This window comes from Sitophilus oryzae, unplaced genomic scaffold, assembly GCF_002938485.1.
Source record: "Sitophilus oryzae breed Bouriz unplaced genomic scaffold, Soryzae_2.0 scaffold_165_pilon_pilon, whole genome shotgun sequence".
Taxonomy (NCBI): domain Eukaryota; kingdom Metazoa; phylum Arthropoda; class Insecta; order Coleoptera; family Curculionidae; genus Sitophilus; species Sitophilus oryzae.
The window spans coordinates 2,424,358-2,446,669 of NW_022146347.1; the positions used below are offsets into that span (position 1 = coordinate 2,424,358).

Sequence of the window (22,312 nt, forward strand, 5' to 3'; positions counted from 1 at the left end):
CTCAGCATGATGACTGAGTGCAACAAATTTGCTTTTTGCACATCTTGACACAACATTTTTTCTACGATCGAATTGAAATTCTTATTTAAATGTTTATTAAAAAGTTTTTACAGTAATTCACAGAATAATATTACCACTAAGAATGACACTATAAGCAAATATTATTTTTCTTTTATTTAATAGCTTTTTTTGAATTCAGTTTAATTATAATATCGAAAAATTCACTAAGGTAGGTAATTGATGGACAAACTTCATTTCCAGTAGTCTTTTGAATTTTATTTTCATTTCTGCTCGTAGAGGTCTCGGATTCTTGTTCTTCACTTAAAACTCTTTTCCGGAATGTTGCTGCAAGGGTCCAGTACTGGTACTTGCTTTACTTTCCTGGATTTGGCAAATGTTTACAAAAAGTTGTTTTTCTCTTTAGTTAAGGTACGCGCACACTGACCAGAGCTGCACTCGCCGCACGCGCCGCATTATCCCAAGAAAAATATTCTTTGTGTTATTTTAAATGAAGGTGCGCTTAGTCAGAGCCGCACTAATTGCATCGACGAAAATGCGGCCAGCATTGTTGGGCCAGAATGATTTTCGGTCAGTGCGGCTAGTGCTGCTGACGTCACACGCAATTCCTTCCAGTCTACGCGGGTAGCCGAATCAAACCTGCCGAATAGGAGATTAGAAATTCAATATGCTAAGAAAGTTCGCAAATTTTACATAGCTCATTTTGAAATATTGAAAAATTTTTACTTCGTCCTCAATTAAATATGGAAATAATATGTGGAATTCCATTCCTAAAGACAACATTTTTGCAAATATTGTGAACCCGTAACTTTCGATTATTTCTCGTGATTTCTTCTTCTTCTATTAACAAGGAGCTCATAATTATTTCTTCTTCATTGTCCAGAAATATTAAAAAATACGCTTGTCACTGCAGACAGGACTCTGGAAGCGACTGATGAGAAATTCAATTGTCAAATACGGGTGTAGTAGGGGCAAAAAGAAACGAAAGAACGATTAAAGGAGGGCGCGCACTGCATCGGATCGGACCGACCAGCAAAAGCGACTGCGACCATCGTACATATAGACGGCGCCGGCGTTCACTAAAACATTTCGGCCTGTAGAGGCCAGATTCCTACCTCTACCTATCTACGATAGTCGAGTCACCGCCTTCGCCGTTTCTCGCCGGACTGGTACCGATTCAGTGCGCGTACACCTTAAAGGTGGAATCGATGCCACTACCTGGTATATTAAGTCCTATTTTATTGTGAAAAAAACAGAATTTGCTATAAGTATAATAATAATTGTATAATTAGGGTAAGGAAAAAATACCTGCTACTTTGTAACAAGTAAATATTATATGATACTCATTGATAAAAATTGATGGAAAAGGAATCAAATACAGAATCGTCTATACCTTTCATCGTACAGCAAATGGCAATGTATGTATTAACGGAGTTATGATGATGTACATAAAAAATTGCATACTTTATGCAAATTAAAAACTGAAAAATCAATAATAATTATTCTAAACACATAAATAAGCTTCTAATGAATAAACATCAGAATAAATAAATAACAGTAAATACAAATCCGATCGAACAACTGGCACGAACCTATAAACACTAAATCCTTTTGTTTACCGTTTATGTGTGGAATATTTTATGCAATAATTCTGACATTTGTAATGAGATTATTTATGTACGATTGCGGGATTTGAGGTAGTTGTTCCAGATTTAGATAAAAGTCATGTCGTAAAATTGTTACTGCGTGTCTATTATCCAGACCGTTCTATAAATATCGTAAATTTTCATTGCTTTCTTTCTATTTTTCTACAAGAAAATGTAGTGATTGAATGTGGTTTGACAAGAAAAACAAATTTAAAAATCCTGGAAAAATAGTAGACAAACAAGTTTTCATTAGAGAGAAAGAAATCTGAAGTCTTTTCATCGATCCATTCAGAGTAATGTTTATTGTATAGGTGTAATAAAAATAAATGTTACTTTTTATACAAGTCTATCGAACGAATCAGGAAAGACTTCTACAAGTGACCTCCATGAAATTGTGCGCATAATACCATTTGCCTGTGAATTAAGATGAGAAATAAGAGATTTTGCCGTTGAACAGACTAGGTATACGGTATACTTGAGGGGTAATATCTCGGGTAATCTCTCACTCCAATCGTTCCTCATAGCTGAGGGTCGTGACTTCGATTGTTTGACAAAATCTTTCCAGGTTAATATCTGTCTTCAGCTCGATGGATAGCTGAGTGTAGGGGTAGACCCGTTGTTTGTCTGACTTAGTCTATCCGTCTTGTTGGGGACCGACCTCTACATATTTTTCCTTGGACAACACCAGTTATAATAACTTTTTCCATATTGTCGACAGGTCTTCGAGCAATGTGTCCAAAGTACTCGAGGATGCATTTCAGACAGATAGCCGACAGTCGGGTGCTTATGTTAAGCTCATTTATTATTGACAGATTCGTTCTTCTAGCTGTCCAAGGTATTCTTAGCATACGTCTGTAGCAACACATTTCAAAACTGTATCATGCGCCTTTCCGATGATTTGATGGTCCAGGATTCCACTCCATAAAGAAATATTGAGAAGATTTAAAATTTCTTTAATTTTCCTAAAGAGATATCTGATTGGATTTCCCTACAGTGGATGTTAATAAACTCTTGTTAAAACTTTTACCTTGTCGACATTTGCGTTGTATTGATTTATATAAAAAAAGTATTTTAGCAGTGCCTGTTTGGACTTTAATCCCGTTTTTTTCAGTTCTTTCCTTTCTTCAATCAGTCTAATAATCTATATATTATATCTTCTGTCATCCAGTTCTTCCTGTAATATACTCTTTCAAATATAAGGTATTCTTATTGATGTATAGTGTAATTTTTTATAGTTTGTTTTATGTTTTGGCTTGATGATGGTTATCTAGTTCGTCCAAACTATTTCCCAACTGTTAACAAAGTATAAAAACAGTTTGTGAATTATTAAGAAATATCCCATCAAAAACACAAAATTTAAAAAATGTCAAGTCTCATAACGCAGTTCTACTACAAAAAAGTGTGAAACCCAAGTAATACCAACGTTTGGCACCAAAAATGTTGGTTGTTTACCAAACTCAGGATCTAAAAAATATTTGTCTATCGCCACAAAGCTTAATAAATCTGCATAAGGTTTACATAAGTTTTTGATAATTTCTTGAAATTTAAGCGAGGTTTTAAAAAATGTTCAGTCCGTAGCGCTTTTTCCCCCTTTTCTACCCACTTTCCAAATTTTATTTTGAAAGTTGGCAACCCTATATTATCGAGAGTAATATAGGGTCAGTTATCAGTTATTTTAGTTGTCTATGGAAGCAGGTAATCAACAACTTTGGTATCAATTATTATCTAATCAATTACAATTTGGTATGTTTTCTACCAAATGCTCGACTAAATGTGTCCACTTTTTTATCCGCAGTTCATTCCCTTTAGATTTAGTCTCGGATATAGTATTTTATGATATAAAAATGTTTAATAATAATGAGTAGGTATATTAAAAAGCCGAGTTAAAAGCAAATTTCTGACAGTTATAAATAATAATAATACCGTAGTAGAAAGTAATTTTAAAAAATAATGTGTTTAACAAATTGGGGAATAAGAGAATAAGACCCATATTTTACTGTTTTTATTACTATCTAGTTTTAAACAAAGTAACTGTTTCTTTTTCAAAATAATTAACACTTTTAATAGCCTTATAATAAGAAGTACGAAAAAAGCAAGGAAAACGTCATAAGCTTTTACTTTTTCTAATAGTTTGTTATTACTGGCTTAAACATCATATAAAGAATTATTAGCACCGATTTTATGAGGTTAACGTTAAAACTCGCGTTAAAAGTATGTATTTACATATGTCGAGACATATGTTTTAAACAAATCTGTTAAAACTGCAGGTTTCCAAAATATAAGTTGTACTACAATATTTTTTTGGAAAACAAGTAAGCTGTTTATACATAATGTTTTACCGAGTGTTTTACCTTACATCTTTCCTGTTCAGTCAAAAAAAAACTGACGATTTACGTGTGCTGAATTAAGGCGGAATACCGTCTAGAGAAACTGGCGAAATCATACAGTTTTACAGCAAAATCCATCAATTTGCTTATACTGAAAACAAATTAAACAACAAATTATATAGTACTATATCTATAAAAGCAACTTATGCCTAACTGTCCATAATGTTCCAGATAACAGATAAAATGCCTAACAATATATTAATTATTACCCGATTATTACAAAATGATAAATTAATAGTAAATAAACAAACACAAAACAAGATAGGATGAAAACCGGAATAATCCATTATTAGTATTATTTTTACCTGAGAATTTTGCGCGGTTCAAAACCCTGACCGGTGAACCTGATAGATAATGTGAAAGGAATCTTATTGTTATGGCTATTTTTACCGTTAGATGCTGCTTTGATGAGCATTTTATAACCTGAACCATTCGCAGCCACTGAGTTATGCGGTAGAAAAAAGATTTGCTTGATTGACGGGCGTTTGTTATAAACCAAAAGCTAATCAACCTGTTTATATCGCCCAGAATGCACCAGAGATTAATAAAATTTTATTACAGAAACGCTAAATCGTTGCATAAAATTTGGTGCCGTTTAGATAGATATCCATTCCCTTGATAACCTAAGATTGTATCTGTTATGAAATGAAGTTTGCAGGTTTAAGACCAAAAAATGAAAACATCTTTGTTTTGAAAAATTGCCGTCCTTTCCTAACTAAAAATTGCTGTCCAGCGAAAAAAGACGAGAATATACATCGAAACTTCGGCAACTGTTCAAAACAGAGGGTTTTTCATTTCTTGGTCTTAAATCTGCAAACTTCATTTCATATCTAACATAAGGACGCAAATCTACCAACCATTGTGTCCAGTTTTGGATCAGTGCTTTGGTGTTACAGTAGATCTAATATCATCTAACACCAAGACTAGAATTTCTCAAGACTTTAAAATTTTCGGATTGTCACGGGGTTTTTAATAGGGTTGCCAACTTTCAAAATAAAAAATAGAGGACGAGAGAGTAAAAGAGAGGCACAGGCAAAACATTTTTTAAAATCTCGCCCAACGGTAGGCTGTTTTTCCTACTTTCTTAAAAATATTTATACTCCAAACTTGTTAAAATAAAACAAACAATTTTCAACAAAACTTTTTTTTTTCAAAATATAAGCTAACATTAAATAAACATAAAATAGTGTTTATCGCTTCCATTAATATTTCTTGTATATAAATATTTCTTTTTTCTTTTCTGTACAAACGAGTAGGAGTAACGAAAGACACAGATTAACAATTTTTTAAATGTGGCGATAGAGGAATATTTTTTAGATTTTGAGTTTGGTATGTAAAAAAAGAGGACTTTTTCAATGCGTGTGAGAAAAGAGGACAGTGAGATCAAAAAGAGGACTGTCCTCTGGAATAGAGGACGGTTGGCAACTCTAGTTTTTAATAAGACACTATCTCCTCGAGGACCTCAGTAGATTGAAACTAAGGAACAACGGTGAATGTCGATTCTGTAGGGAGATTCGAGAAACACCAGAACACTTCATCACTGAGTGCGCCGAGACGACAACCATTCGTGCCATAAAAGATCCAAGACAGGTCTGTCAACAACAGCAGTCACACTGGAAAACGTCGAAAGAAACGTCGTTTTTTAAAGATAATCGTGAAATTGAAGAATCATTGGGCATTTCAAAGACCTTAATTTAAAAAAATCTTAAATATTTATCTTTAATAAATTAAGTTGGTTAAGTCATCAAAAAATTAAGTTGGTTGGAAGCATCATTGGGCTTTTCAAAGACATTAATTTAAAAAAAAAATTTAAATATTTATCTTTAAAAAAAAATAAGTTGGAAGCTTTTCATTGGAAGTCGCATCTGATGACGGAAGAACAGAACACAATTAGAATCAATTGGTGTCAAAAAACTCTACACCGCACCGATTAACGCAAGAAACTTCAAAAATATATACATCAGTATTTTCAGTGGTGATGAATCCTGGATTCACTCTTAGTAACCGGAAAATAAACGTCAATCGGCTGTTTGGATGTTGCGAGTTCCGAACCAAAACCGATAAAAGTTATCCGTTCTCGAAATGTGTCCAAAAAGATGGTGGCGACATTTGTCCCAAAAGCGGATTATAGCAACAATTCCTCTGTAAGATGAAAGAACTGTTACTGCTGATTCATCATCATCAATCAGCCATTATAGTCCACTGCTGGAGGTAGGCTTCACTCGTTTGCTTCCATAACTCCCTATCAGGCCGAAAGCCACCTCTAAGAATCTAATCTAATCTAATAACTCCCTATCTTGAGCTATTTGCATCCAGTTACTGTGGATACGCCTTAAGTTGTCATGCCATATGGGTGGAGGACGGCCTCTACTCCTGAATGCTTCGTGTCTTGGTCTCCATTCTATCATTTTCTTCGTCCATTGGTCATCGTTTAGCCTTGCTATGTGATGCCCTGCCCAACTCAATTTCAAAGTAGGTATAGTTATTTTCTCTATGGCATCAATGACTTTTGTTCTGTCTCGTACTTATTCTGCATTATTCTGATTTTGCTTACAGTTTTCTTGGTTAATGTTAGCGTCTCCGCATACGTTAGAACAGGTAGTACGCATTTATTGAATACTTTTCTCTTCAAACATATCGGAAGTGTCCCTTTGAAAATATATTTCAATCGTTCATAGGCGGCCCAAGTCAGTCCTATTCGTCTCTTAAGCTAGCAAGTTTGGTTACCGCGTCTTATACGTATTTCATGTCCCCAGTACTTGTAAGCAGTTGTTTCTTCTATTTGATATTGGTTAATATATGCTCCGCCACCAATTACGAGGTTTGTCATCACTTGGGTTTTTGGTCTTGGTATTGATTTTTAGTCCCATATGTTCTGAGGTTGCATTCAATTTTTGTAACATTTCTTGTGCTTCATTTACGCAATCAATCATTTGCGTAAATAAAGATTGCGTAAATTGCGTACTGGTGATTGGTACATATTTATTTGTTTGTCGGAAGTATTTGCTGGGTTTCGAAAAACCGAACCTCAACAAGACAATGCAAATTCTCACACAGCTCGAAAAACAATTATTGAGTTTTTATAGCAAGAAAATACCAAATTGGTAGACCATCTTTCATTCAGTCCCGACCTAAGTCCTAACGACTTTTTTACTCTCGTTTTTACTTTCTTTTGTTCAAAAATTAAAAATGAACTGCGTAGTCGAATATTTCAGTCCCCACAAATGCAAACAGCGCCTTCAAAAACGCAATTTTGAAGGTACCAATAAGCGAGTGGAATAACTGCTTTCAGAATTGGTTCCATCGGATGCAAAAATGCATTTCTCTTCATGAAGTATACTTCGAAAAGCAATAGTGTTTAAAACGAGGTTTAAAATTTATCTACTGTTTTATTTTTCTACTACCGCATATGCAAAATATAAACCATAATATAACCTCGTATGATTGACTAGATAGGTGCTTACATAGACACTATCTAAAATAACTAACTTGGTTACATGATATTTTACAACTTTTTGTAGAAGAAACTGAGTTGCGGGACATGGCATTATTTTACATTTTATTTTTTTGATAGGATTATTTGTTACAGACACGCTAACAAGGACGAATTAATTAAATATAATTTCGTGCCGCACGTAGGTAAGTATTCAGGATGTTTCAACATGATTTCTACTAATCACAGCGCCAGACTGAATTAAAAAACTGGTTTTCGCGTTTTTTATGCTGTCAATCAAGTCGCCTCGGTATAGATAAACAAGATATGTTTTGAAATAAGCACCTCAAGAGATGTAATTAACAGAGCTTAAAAAGAGATCCCAAAAATAATGTGTTCCCCTTTCTTGAGTTATAACGAGTTATAACTCATCATACAGTCTCAGGGCTTTAACAAAAGCCAGCATCTGAGACCGCGCCACAGGGGCCAGCTCTCCATCCTCGACATCAGCCGTATCAAAGTTCATGGCACGAATGGTCGTCGTTTCGGCGCACTCAGTGATAAGGTGTTTCCCCATTTTCCCCACAGAATCTGCATTCGCCGTTGTTTCTCAGCTTCAGCCTACTGAGATGTTCGTTGAGGAGACAATGTCCTGTTAGAAACTCCGTGACAATCCGAAGATTGTTTTTACTTAAATCAAGGAAAACCTTTAATTTTTCTCGATCGTAAGTTGTAAGGAACTTTTTCAAGTGTCTTAGAACTTCGAATTGATGGTTACTGAGGTGATCGCGTTTAGAGCTGCTTGACTATCGGATAGGATGGCAATTTCCTGTTTTCGATAGTTCCTATTTAAGATGAATTGTACGCATCTTTCGATAGCGTAAATTTCTGCCTGAAGAATACTGGTGTAGGTGCCTATTGGTTCGGAGTATTTAGTTTTCGGCCCAAATACTCCTATCCCTGTCCCTGCTTTGGTTTTGGAAGCATCAGTATACCACGTTATGGTATAGCCTTTTACATGCTGAGTAAGCGTTTCTTCCTTCTAATCTTTTTTTATTAGTCAATACAGTGAGGTGTTTCTTAAAGTTGTAAATTCTTGGTATGTCATCCACTAGGAGTTTTACATGAGATCTTACAACTTTTTTGTAGTGGAAGAACTCCGTTGCGAGATTTGACACTTTTTTAGAGAATGGTTAAAACTAGGAAAATGTATATGTAAATATGTGGAAATTTCGGTCTAAATTACTGTAAAACGTTGTTTACAGGAATGCCAGATGCTAAGTATTCAATTGAATTGGATTCTCCAGATATTTGTGTATTACGATCTCCCTCGACAAATAATTTCTCATAAAGTTCTAGTCTTTATTTTTTTCGGAAATTTGTGTCTGTAATCTTTCTAAAATGAGTGTTCATTTTTGAAAACTTTTATGCCAATTTTTAGTAAATGACGTCTAGAGATTGACCTCGTCAAAATGATCGTCGATTCTCATTCCACAGCTAGTCTTTGGTGCCGATTTTTTTTTCGATCATACGATATCTTAGCCTTGCCTTCCGACAACCTAAGTTGTTTAATTAGTTAGGTTCCTTCAACAGTACGTTGTAGACTCTTACTTTAATTCACTGATATTAATAGGTTACTGCAATAAATACAAACCAATTGTTATGCATTATGGGCTACTGCAAGTTGACATATTTCTATGAAGAAGAATTGTGTGTTTTTTAATGGACTCTGAAATTTCATCTCTCATTAAATCAATTATAAAATAAAATCAGTGTCATCTGTCGTTTGACATTTAATCCGAGGACAACATGTAAATTATCCAGTGATAATGATAATTTAAAAAAAAACGAAACCGAAACCCCGAAAGAACTCGTTTGAGATTCTACTAACCTCATTCCACATTCACACCGGCGACTCCGTATACGTGGTAATAATAATCCAAAAAACACTTTCCAAAGCCATTTACGGTGTAGTGTGTGAATATGTCACCCGCGTACCTCGTCAAAATTAATGTCAACGTGTTGCACAACCGAATTGTAATTCTGAGAGAAAACGACAACACAACTATCGCGCACTATCAACAAACCGATTTGTTTACCACTTCTCGTCTCTAAATGCGTTCAGTAGGTCCAGAAATAATGTTTTACCTTGTTCTGGAATGGTTTCAATCAAACAAAACGTAGAAAATCCGGGAAATTATACGTTTTCACATCACGAACGATCCGAGTAACAGATGTAGAGAGGCGGGCTGAACGGTAACGAAATGCATACTAAACATCAACACCGACTGGCGGATGTTGGCGAACTGACTCAGAGTTGCGGACGCCGCTGGTCGACGAGGCTACGATTACGATAATGCGAACAGCGTTGTCGGGTCTATCGCAGTCTATGAAATTTATAGAACCAGGAACTTACTAACTTAACAATATAGGCATTTTTTTAATTATACAATAATATTTTCATACGGTTAGTAGTAGTTTCTTTTCTCTCAAAATGATGTCTGATATTGAGAATTTCTAAAAAAGGTTGAAAAATCAATTTTCATAGTAATATGTTTATAAAATCTGCGAAGAAATCTAAATGTAAGAAGGTAGAAAATAATGTTAAGTGAGTTAAGCTCAGTCTACCGGGTGCGTCTCAAAAGTGGCTCACCCTTATACATTTTTTATTTTTTCAGATAAAAAACGAGATTTGGTATGTTAGTATATGACATAAATTGGGATTGATTGACGTACTCAATTGTTTTTGGTCACTTCCCGTTTCACCGGAAATGACTACAACTTTTGATTTTTAAATGGCTCTCTCGGTATTTTTTTACTTTATTCGACAGAAAATAATATTCTGAATAGAATGACATATCATATGTCAACTTTTGACATTCTCGCTTAATAAAAAATAGTATTTTAAATTTCAATCTAGAGTGCCATGGCTATGTTAAAAACACTAATTCTTAATCACGGAGCCTTGGAAAAATAGATTTGATCGGCTAATGTTTTTAGTGTCTTGTCCTGGCCGGTTAAAAAATGCCCAAATCGTATTTTTAATCATATCTCAATTTTTTCAAATGGGACGGGGGTGGCTCATTAGCATATTTGGGAAAGGCATTATTTTACAAATAACTTGATACCACACACTTGGTACTTTGAGTCAAATTTTCGTTACGAACCGAAAGTTATAATTTCAAATAAACCGTATGTGAAAATGTCAAAAGTTGACATATGATATGTCGTTCTATTCAGAGTGTTATTTTCTATCGAATAAAGTAAAAAAATACCTAGGGTGCCATTTAAAAATAAAGTTGTAGTTCAGGTGAAACAGGAAGCGACCAAAAACAATTGAATACGTCAATCAATCCTAATTTATGTCGTATACTAACATACCAAATCTCGTTTATTAACTGAAAAAATAAAATAGTTATAGGGGTGAGCCACTTTTGAGACGCACTCGGTATATATAACGTTAGTATTACATGTTCAATCAAGACGTAACAAGTCAAACCTAGTGTGTAGTAGATGAAAAAAGGTCCGTTTAATTTGAACTGAATTATGACAGAAGACCGTCTAGACAACTGACAGGATCTTTATTATTTATTGAACAATTTATTGTTTGTTTTACAGCAAAAGTGTAGTTTTGTCTAGAATGAGAAAAAAATATACCAATACTCCTTGAAAAGAATTCAGGGTTTTTCGCCACTAGAACGAAATGTACAAAATAATAATATTTCCGCAATTATCCCTAGACTAGGACACTCCACCGGCATGCGTAATTGCGGGACACAGGTGCTCGAATTGAAATGCTATATATCCTCTTTTTCTATTGCAAAACAAGATTGTATTTTTCAGAAGAATATGATACCAAACCTTGGGATTTTTGGAAACCTTTTTCATTAAAAAAAGTGTTTTTATTACAAATTATTTATTTTGGCAACTCAATAAAAATCGGTGGTTTCACATGATTGCTATAAATAACTTAAAACTTCACCATAATATACCAAAAAAAAAATATTAACTTGTAATAAATGCCTATACCTATGTGGCGGATTCATCTCTCCAAAAAAATCCTGTATAGGTATTTCGCCACTACAAGAAAATCTACAAAATAAAAAAAAATACCCATACACGATTTTTTGGAGAGAATAACTTGTAATATATCATAGAAAAAAAATTACTTTCTATTATTTCTACAGGGTGTCCTCTAAAAACTTAGCTACTTCCGGTTAAGCTGAAAGTAATAAAAAAATGCAATTCTCTAAAATTACTGACATTTATACTTGATTCTGGCCTTCTTTAAATCATTACCATTAAGTGCCGACTAAATATTATTCATATATAATTTATCAATAAACTCAAACAGCCTTACACTGCAATTCTTATCTTAATTGTTTCATAAATGCATATAATACCAATGATATCATGAACGGCTGTCTGAGACATCCGATCCTTTATCTGCATGAGCAAACCGAATAATGTGTTGTTTAAAAGTTTAAAGATTTGATAATAAATATCATGTATGTATATAATCCATCAATATGCAAATACACTACTGCAATAGAATACAGTACATTATAACGAAAGAACGAACTATTAAACAAATTGGACATAGAGGCTATTATATACAGGGACTCTATTCTATTTTAAGTCTACTATATATTTAACTCCGTATATTTTTAGATACTTATCAATATAATTTTTCTTTATGGGATATCCCGATATCCAATTTTTTCGGTACTTTCGGTACTAGCTAATTATTGTTCAGTGCTGGTGCAGTTCGTCAATCAGCAAGTAAATAGTTTTAAAAGAAAAATCGATAAAAAATGTTTTTTTTTAATGAAAATTAAATCAAGTTTATTAAGTAATCAGGGATTTCCCGGTTCTAAACCTTAATTGCGGCAATATTTAAGCAATTAACTTAAAAAATACAAATTAACAATATATTATTTTACTTTAACTGAATTAAGTTCAAACATTCTGTTAGCAAAATAAAATAAAAGTGAACTCTACAAAATTATAGTTACAAATAAGTAAAATGATGTCACAACGGCAACGTCGCCCATCAACGCTCCGCGCGGAGAAATAAACGGCGCGGTGGGCGAGTTACAAAAACTGTTGCTAAATTCGGATTTCAAAGACATCGCTCGTTCTTTCACGTTGCTTGACATGAAGAAGCAATGGTCTAATAAACACCAAAACAGACATGGATATACAGATTTGTATAAGATATTCATTGTTTGGCCAATTCTTATGCTCTGTTGCAACGAATGCATATTCAGGATTCAGGGTGACAATTTGAAAAGCAAATCTATTAGCAAATCTGACGGGGATTCAAACTGAAGTACTTTTTGACTACAACCTTACAGGGTGATCATCACAATTTTTTACAGCGAATCTAACTTGTACAGGGTGTCCCAAAGCTGAGCCTCATCGATCTCGGAAAGTAAAAGAGATACGAAGGTGGTTAAATGGAGGTAAAGTTGCGTAATTTGATCAAAATGCCGCTGTACTTTTTGACTACAACCTTACAGGGTGATCATCACAATATTTTTAAAGCGAATCTAACTTGTACAGGGTGTCCCAAAGCTGAGCCTCATCATGGGGATCTCGGAAAGTAAAAGAGATACGAAGGTGGTTAAATGGAGGTAAAGTTGCGTAATTTGATCAAAATGCCGCTGTACTTTTTGACTACAACCTTACAGGGTGATCATCACCATATTTTTAAAGCAAATCTAACTTGTACAGTGTGTCCCAAAGCTGAGCCTCATCATGGGGATCTCGGAAAGTAAAAGAGATACGAAGGTGGTTAAATGGAGGTAAAGTTGCGTAATTTGATCAAAATGCCGCTGTACTTTTTGACTACAACCGTACAGGGTGATCATCACCATATTTTTAAAGCAAATCTAACTTGTACAGGGTGTCCCAAAGCTGAGCCTCATCATGGGGATCTCGGAAAGTAAAAGAGATACGAAGGTGGTTAAATGGAGGTAAAGTTGCGTAATTTGATCAAAATGCCGCTGTACTTTTTGACTACAACCGTACAGGGTGATCATCACCATATTTTTAAAGCAAATCTAACTTGTACAGGGTGTCCCAAAGCTGAGCCTCATCATGGGGATCTCGGAAAGTAAAAGAGATACGAAGGTGGTTAAATGGAGGTAAAGTTGCGTAATTTGATCAAAATGCCGCTGTACTTTTTGACTACAACCGTACAGGGTGATCATCACAATTTTTTAAAGCGAATCTAACTTGTACAGGGTGTCCCAAAGCTGAGCCTCATCATGGGGATCTCGGACAGTAAAAGAGATACAAAGGTGGTTAAATGGAGGTAAAGTTGCGTAATTTGATCAAAATGCCGCTGTACTTTTTGACTACAACCTTACAGGGTGATCATCACAATATTTTTAAAGCTAATCTAACTTGTACAGGGTGTCCCAAAGCTGAGTCTCATCATGGGGATCTCGGAAAGTAAAAGAGATACGAAGGTGGTTAAATGGAGGTAAAGTTGCGTAATTTGATCAAAATGCCGCTGTACTTTTTGACTACAACCTTACAGGGTGATCATCACAATATTTTTAAAGCGAATCTAACTTGTACAGGGTGTCCCAAAGCTGAGCCTCATCATGGGGATCTCGGAAAGTAAAAGAGATACGAAGGTGGTTAAATGGAGGTAAAGTTGCGTAATTTGATCAAAAAGCCGCTGTACTTTTTGACTACAACCTTACAGGGTGATCATCACAATATTTTTAAAGCGAATCTAACTTGTACAGGGTGTCCCAAAGCTGAGCCTCATCATGGGGATCTTGGAAAGTAAAATAGATACGAAGGTGGTTAAATGGAGGTAAAGTTGCGTAATTTGATCAAAATGCCGCCCTTAAAAGTATAAACATTTCGAACCGTGATCCTTTCAAGAATTTTTGAATTAAAAAGAATATATTTTTCGAATGAAAAAAATATCGTCATATTTTTTTATTATTTTTTTATTTTTATCACAATTTTCATGTTTTTTTTTGGTGGACTGTATATAAATATATCTCTTCTCTCTAAACTATAATACTTTAATTCTGAAACTCAATTTTGTATAAACTTTAATATTGGGCTTTATTATACCGGGTTTATCGAATTGTGTTTTTTACCCTAATTAAAAAACACCCTGTGCAAAATTTTCCTAAAACATTATTTTTCTGTCAGAACCATGTCTCCTGAGCATTTTGTTTTTTCTCCATAGCAACTGTTAGAATTGCCTTATATCTATCAAAAATAGTAGATAAAATAGTACTTTAACCGCAAGGGTAGATTAAATGATACTTTAACAGCGAGGATAGGTTAAAAACTTTATTTCTTCTCGCACGTTTTTTAATTGCTTCCATTTTTGAAAATTATTGTATTCCTTTTCATAAGTTATTCGGGATTTAAATGGAAGTAGTTTGGATATGGCGTTTGTCGCCTCAGCCTGAATATCTGTTGGTAATTTACTTATTTCGTTTTGAGCCATTTCCGGTTCCAATTCAATCAGCAATCGACACGAAACAGAATTTAAAAGTATTGACTCGAAACTGACAACTAAAGAGACAGCCATTGCCTGGAAACTTATATGGTGAAATAATTTAGTACTCACTAAAAACACGGTATGTCGATAGTGGTAGGAAAAATAATTTTTAGAGGTTACTAGTTTATTTGGTTGTCTGTGATATGCATATACAGGGTGTTTCATAATTAATCTAAAAAACAAAAAATCGTCGAAAACGGCTTAAGGCGGGCTCTTAATAAGTATATTAATTTTTTTCTCGGCAACCATTAGATGAACAAGAAAAACTCAAAAGATCAATTTTGTTGAAAAAGGATGGCCAGTCAAGAAAAAAATATATTTTCTTTAAAAAAGCAGTAGTGTACCATTTATGTTAAGCAAAATATCGATTTTTTTTAAAATTTTTAACACCCTGTAGATCAGAAAGGAAGTATTTTAGACCCAATGGTTATATAAAAATTGTTTTAAGAACACATGAGGAATCACACCACAATTTTTTAGTCTAATTAGAAAACACCCTGTATATTGTCAATTTGACAATGATTGTTGATAAATCAAAAAATACCTACCTTTTCTGTGAAAAAAGCCCGATTTTCGCAGGAAAAATTTTGATTTTTATTGAATTTGGGCCTGCGTCTGCAAATACCGGTTTACTGTTTTTTAATATTCTATCTATCTAAATTTTAAATATCATAGTCAGAAATAGTTTTATTATTTATTAACTGTAAAAATGGTATACTTATAAGTTTTATCAAATATTGTGATTTACTTTCTACCTTGTAGTCAAAATTTATGTTTAATAAACTGTAAATATATATATTCTTATGTTTTATTAAAGTTACTCTGATATACTAATATCTCAGTGTAACTTTAAAACTAAATCCTTTGAAATCAAATATAAACATAAAAAATATTTCTAGCAGAAAAGGCGAAGGCGCTGGGTTAAACGTAGTCTCTACTAAGAACACGGAGGGGCGCTTTGACCCAAAATTTTACTATTAAGTTTTATATCTATCTTTATAGAAGATTATTTTCTTTTATCTATGGAGACAGCTTTATTTATTTGTCAAACTACATAGAAACCAACGCCAACCCAGCACAATATTTTTTCTATTCGTAATAAATTCATTGAAATATTAATTTCTGAATATTTTTTAAAACGTAACTCGCTATGGAAAAAAATATTGTTTTATACACGACGATAAAATTCTCCCGAATTAATCTTTTCGGTCGACGATAAAATACCATTTTATCGTCTTGTATAAAAAATAACTATTTTACTAAAGCAGGAAACTTATTGCATTAAAAAAATAAGGTTTAACGTTCCAATTTCTTCACAATCGCAAAAGGAAACTGCATTTACACCTATACAATGTAAATGATACGGAATTAGACAATGTCTACTTTTTAACCTAAAGGATGTTAATTTGTTGTTCTTTTTCCGGGGGTATCTTTTAATGATCTCAACCATAATATGCTTTTATAAGAAGTAACAATTTCTGTATAATTTTTTTCAATTTGTACGAGATAACTCCATCCATCTTCCTTTCCATAGTGACCAAAACCAGACCAAAACTTTTCCTTAATGATTGGAATAAAATCAGTAAACCAAGATTTAAATTCTGTCTCGACCACAGATAACATACAAATATCTCGATCATGTTCAAAATTTCTTCTCTTCAATAAATTTGAAAGGGCGTTAACATTATTATTCCACTACATATAAAAATTATAAAATTATAAAGTACGGTTTTATATTAACTCTAATTTTTTCGGTTAATCGGCTAATGTTTTTAGTTTTTAGTGTCTTGTCCTGGCCGGTTAAAAAATGCCCAAATCGTATTTTTAATCATATCTCAATTTTTTCAAATGGGACGGGGGTAGCTCATTAGCATATTTGGGAAAGGCATTTTTTTACAAATAATTTGATACCACACACTTGGTACTTTGAGTCAAATTTTCGTTACGAACCGAAAGTTATAATTTCAAATAAACCGTATGTGAAAATGTCAAAAGTTGACATATGATATGTGGTTCTATTCAGAGTGTTATTTTCTATCGAATAAAGTAATTAACTAATTTTTTTGAAGTTTAAAAAAGCATTCATAACGACGACCTTACAGAGATCTATTGTGTTCCCCTTTCTTGAGTTATAACGAGTTATAACTCACCATACAGTCTCAGGGCTTTAACAAAAGCCAGTATCTGAGACGGCTCCACAGAGGCCAGCTCTTCATCCTCGACATCAGTCGTACCAAAGTTCATAACACGAATGGTCGTCGTCTGGGCACACTCAGTGATAAGGTGTTCTGTTGTTTCCCCACAGAATCTGCATTCGCCGTTGTTTCTCAGCTTCAGCCTACTGAGGTATTCGTTGAGGAGACAGTGTCCTGTTAGAAACCTCGTGAAAATCCGAGAAGACTGTTTTTACTTAACGCAACGAAAGCCTTTGATTTCTCTTGGTCGTAAGTTCTGAGGAACTTTTTCGAGTGTCTTAGACCGTTGGAGGACACCCATTCCAAGTTACGGATGGAGTCTTCCAGATTCTTCAGTTCGGCTTTCAGTTGGTTCCCGTTTGGAAAACAGAACGGTTCTGGTCCAGTTAGTGGAGTGTTCGCTCCTTTTCTAGCTTGATAATTGCCTTCTATCCCTTGGTGAGCAGGCACCCAGAGTAGGAGGACTTTATTTTCTTTGTCTAATTTGTTGAGCTTCTCTAGGCATTCTTTGAACAACTTCGAATTGATGGTTAGTAAGTTGATCGCGTTTAGTGCTGGATGACTATCGGATAGGATGGCAATTTCCTGTTTTCGATAGTTCATATCTAAGATAAATTACGCTACATCTTTCGATAGCGTAAATTTCTGCCTGAAGGATACTGGGGTAGGTGCCCATTGGTTCGGAGTATTTAGTTTTCGGCCCAAAAACTCCTATCCCTGTCCCTGCTTTGGTTTTGGCAGCATCAGTATACCACATTATGGTATGGTCTTTTACATGCTGAGTAAGCGTTTCCCCCTTCCAATCCTTTTTATTACTCAATACTACAGTGAGGTGTTTCTCAAAGTTGTAAATTCTTGGTATGTGGAGTTGGATAAGTGGAATTTTCTTTTTGAGGGTGTTCCAAGCCCCTGACCTGAAAATTCTCCAAGTACTGTTTCCGTCAATGACCATTCTAATCATTGTCGCATTGGCATAACTACCGACGACAATAAGCAGTGGTGTTAGGTCTACAATGACCTCCATTGCTGCTGTTAAACATGTTCTCATGGCACCTGTGATGCAGATACATGCCAGTCTCTTAGTACTTTGCACAGGTTTTGCCTTGCTGTACGTTGCTCTAGTTTTGTGTACCAAGCAACTGCTCCAGTAAGAAGTTTCACTTCAAATATGGGCACATAGTGCCCATACTGTTTTCTTTTCTTTTAATTTTATTAAAAAGTACTTAGTATAAGAAATGTTTGGTTTATGTCTGACTGAGAATGCTTCCTCTTTAATCACTTGTGTATAATGAAAAAAACGGACCGCCTAGTATAACAGAAAATAAAATATCGGGATTCAACTGTGTTTCAATTAAATGATTTCCGCTAATAAAATGATACAATATCATTTAAAGCCTTTAATTAAACCTAGTTTGTACTAAATTATGACATTCGACAAAAACGTTATTAGACAAAAAAGGCACGTTCGACCTGCTTTTTCCTTTGAAATAATAATTAAAAGAAACATAAATATGAAAGCTCTAATAATAATATCTTTGTAACTGCACAGTTTTAATTATGTATAATTTTATTACATTAATTTAATTTCAACCGCAACATATAGACGTTCACTCTGATGCCTTAACGAGCAAATTTCCTTTTTATTTGTTTATACGTTTTAGAATAATTGGAATCGATGTTTTAATAATTATATTTCGTAATCAAATATTAACCGTAAACATTCTTTTAAAATGAAAAAAATTAACTCTCACTCAGTCGTCAAAAATATTGTTGCGATTCCCTATTCCCTTAACTAGAAAACCTCATTTAATTATATAAAAGTTTTTATTAAAAATCAATTTTCAAAAACTATTGACATACAACTGAAAAGAGCAGTTTGGATTTCGTAGTGGACTACGCGACTAGGCACACGTAAAGCCCTGTTTTGCATGAGACTATTGTCAGAAAAGTGCTGCGAATTTCGCAAAAACATCTATGTGTGCTTCATCGACTTTGAAAAAGCATTTGATCGAGTCAGACATACAGAGCTTTTTCGGCATCTGAAATGGTATAATGTGGACAATTATGACATGTGCCTTTTGGTAAACTTATACTACAATCAAACTGCTGCTGTTAGAGTAGATGAAGAAACTACAAATGACATTTCAATAAAACGACGAGTAAAAGACAGGGGTGTCACTGTTATTATTCAAGTTGTATTCAGAGAACATTTTTCACGAGGCTCTATCCAGCAGGACAGAAGGCGTTAAAATTGGAGGCGAGATCATAAATAACGTAAGGTACGCAGACGACACCTCCATTGTCGCAGAAAGCATGGCAGACTTGCAAACGCTGCTAGACAGAGTACATGAAGCTAGTTGCAAATGGGGTATTAATATGAATTTCAAGAAGACGAAATTGATGTTTGTGGGTAAAATAAAAATTAATCCAGTCCCGATAAAAACAGCGGACACAATACTGAACCATTTTAGATATTTAGGAAGCTGGCTAAATAGTGAAAAACATGTGAAAAGAGGTAAAGGCAAGAATTAAAATGGCACGTAGAACATTCAAAAAATGGAATACCACGCTCACTAATAGGAACCTGTCACCTGTCAGTGCAAACCTGATTGCAGACACTATATACGTTGTTATGTATGGTCTACTCTTCTTTACGGATACGAGACATGGACGCTAAAAATCGAAATTATAAATAAAATAGAAGCCTTTGAAATGTGGTGCTACCGAAGAATCCTTAAGAATTCTTGAACCGAACATACAAGCGACGAAGAAGTTCTTGGACAGCTCAATAAAGATCGGGAACTCTTAACTATCATCAAGGCCAGAAAGGTTAGCTACTTCGGACACATAATGCGCTGCACCAAATATTATGTTCCTCGTCTGATCATTCAGGGAAAAGTCAAAGATGGGTAGGTCGAAAGAAAGTGTCATGGCTGAGAAACATACGGAATGGACCGGTTTGGGGGTGGAGAGGCTGTTTCATGCAGCAAAAGATAGAGAACTCTTCAACAAAATAGTCATGGAGATCGCAAACGCCTGAAGACAGGTACGGCACCGTAAGAAGGTGATTTGGGAATAACGCTAGATATCAAAATGACCAAGTAGCAAAATTCAAATGGAAGTTTGCTCTGGTCACAATATCAGACAAAAAGGACGATTGATGAAACAAATGAAATCGATGGAACAAAAAGAAGCAGAGGAAAACTTCAATTGAGATAGGCGGGCGATATGAAGAAACATGCAGGAACTAGATGGATCGACATAGAAACAGACAGAGAAGAGTGGAACAGATTGAAGGAGGCATATATGTCCAACGATGATATAGAAATAAATAATACATAGCTGAAAATGACCTTGAACCAATAATAAGAAATGAATATCACCAAGAGGGCAATGGCTGGTTAGGTACCAAGCGGTAGTCAGAAAAATGGCACACTGTCTTTAGTGAGATCTTATAAGACGCTTACTATAGCGGCCAAAGGTAATGTAACAAACAACATTGCTCAACCTCAGCAAAGCGCAAAGACAGTCAGGCGGCACATATAGAAGTATAACAAGGAAGAATGTTATCTCTGTAGTTTATATTTTATTTGTGCAAGAAAAATTAGGTCAAATTTCAAATTCATTCAATTAGATGAAATTCTACTAAACGTAGGTCTGTGTCCTGTGTATACTTACTACTACTACTATTTGTCATATTGAAATGTTAATACAATAAAAATTGAACTTTTATATTTCCTCTTTAATAGGATATTTATTTATTATACATCCCTTCAGTCATCTACAAATAACAAGACGCACCTTAAAGACACACCTTTCTTAGCATAAATATCGTTCAGCTTTACCCTAATTTTTATAATAGAGTCGGTTAATATTACTGATATTTTTTCGATCAACCAAAAAATATATAATATATAAAAAATTAATGAAAAGTGGGATAAGGTTTTAGAAAAAAACTTAATAAAGACTGGCGGAAATAGGTGGGGCTGCGCCCCTAACCTAACTAAACAATCTTCGAATTGTCACGAAGTTTCTAACAGAACACTGTCTCCTTAACAAACACCTCAGTAGGCTGAAGCTGAGAAACAACGGCAAATGCAGATTCTGTGGGGAAAATGGGGAAATACCAGAACACCTTATCACTGAGTGCGCCGAGACGACGACCATTCGTGCCATGAATTTTGGTACGGCTGATGTCGCGGATGGAGAGCTGGTCTCTGTAGAACTGTCTCAGATGCTGGCTTTTGTTAAAGCCCTGAGACTGTATGATGAGTTATAACTCGTTATAACCCAAGAAAGAGGAACACACAATAGATCTGTGAGGTCGCGGTGATTAACTCCCCTCCTAAGCGTTCTACAACAAATATTAAGTAATTAAATTATTTGAATTTATACTAAATAGTTAAAATTCCATAAATTTGAAAGACTATTAGACCATAAATACTAAAATTATTATGCAGGATCATTTTTCTTCTCAGATCCATATTTTCCTCAGACACTGACCTATGCAAGATTTTTAACTAACCCACGATTGTTAGGTAACCATTTGTTTGTTTACGCTGATTTATATTCCATATTTGTATTTTTTTAACTGAACAACTGAATTGACATAAACTTATAACCCACAGTTTCATCATTGCAGTTCTAAAGTTACACAAATAAGGACAGATGTGTTTGCATAGTATTTGAAATAAAGTAAAAGTGTTTAGAAATATCAAATAACAATTTACCTAACGAATGAAATAAAAATACACAAAAATGCATTAACTTAAAACAACAAATTACTTTGAAATTTCTAAAGTAGAATGTTTAGTAGGGGTGTTAATAACCGCGACCTTACAGATATATTGTGTGTTCCTCTTTCTTGAGTTCATTCACGAGTTTCACGAGTCATACAGTCTCAGGGCTTTGACAAAAGCCAATATCTGAGCCGGATTTACAGAGAATTTATGACACGAACTGTTGTCGTCACGGCGGACTCACTGATGAGGTGTTCTGATGTTTCCCCATTTTGCCCACATAATCTGCATTCGCCCTTGTTTCTCAGCTTCAATCTACTGAGGCGTTCGTTGCGGTGTCCTGTTAAAAACCCC

At 34.5% G+C, this 22,312-nt stretch overlaps 1 protein-coding gene across 2 annotated transcripts in view; it reads right to left on the reverse strand.

The window, feature by feature from the left end:
• The window catches only part of LOC115880857, a 205,438-nt gene extending 195,663 nt beyond the window's left edge, over positions 1-9,775 (reverse strand). For both annotated transcript variants that reach the window (XM_030898172.1, XM_030898174.1), the window contains exon 1: positions 9,376-9,775. In XM_030898172.1, the coding sequence (XP_030754032.1) occupies positions 9,376-9,387 (12 nt within the window). In that variant the 5' untranslated portion in view covers positions 9,388-9,775. The remainder of the gene's footprint in view (positions 1-9,375) is intronic.
• Positions 9,776-22,312: the final 12,537 nt, after the last annotated feature.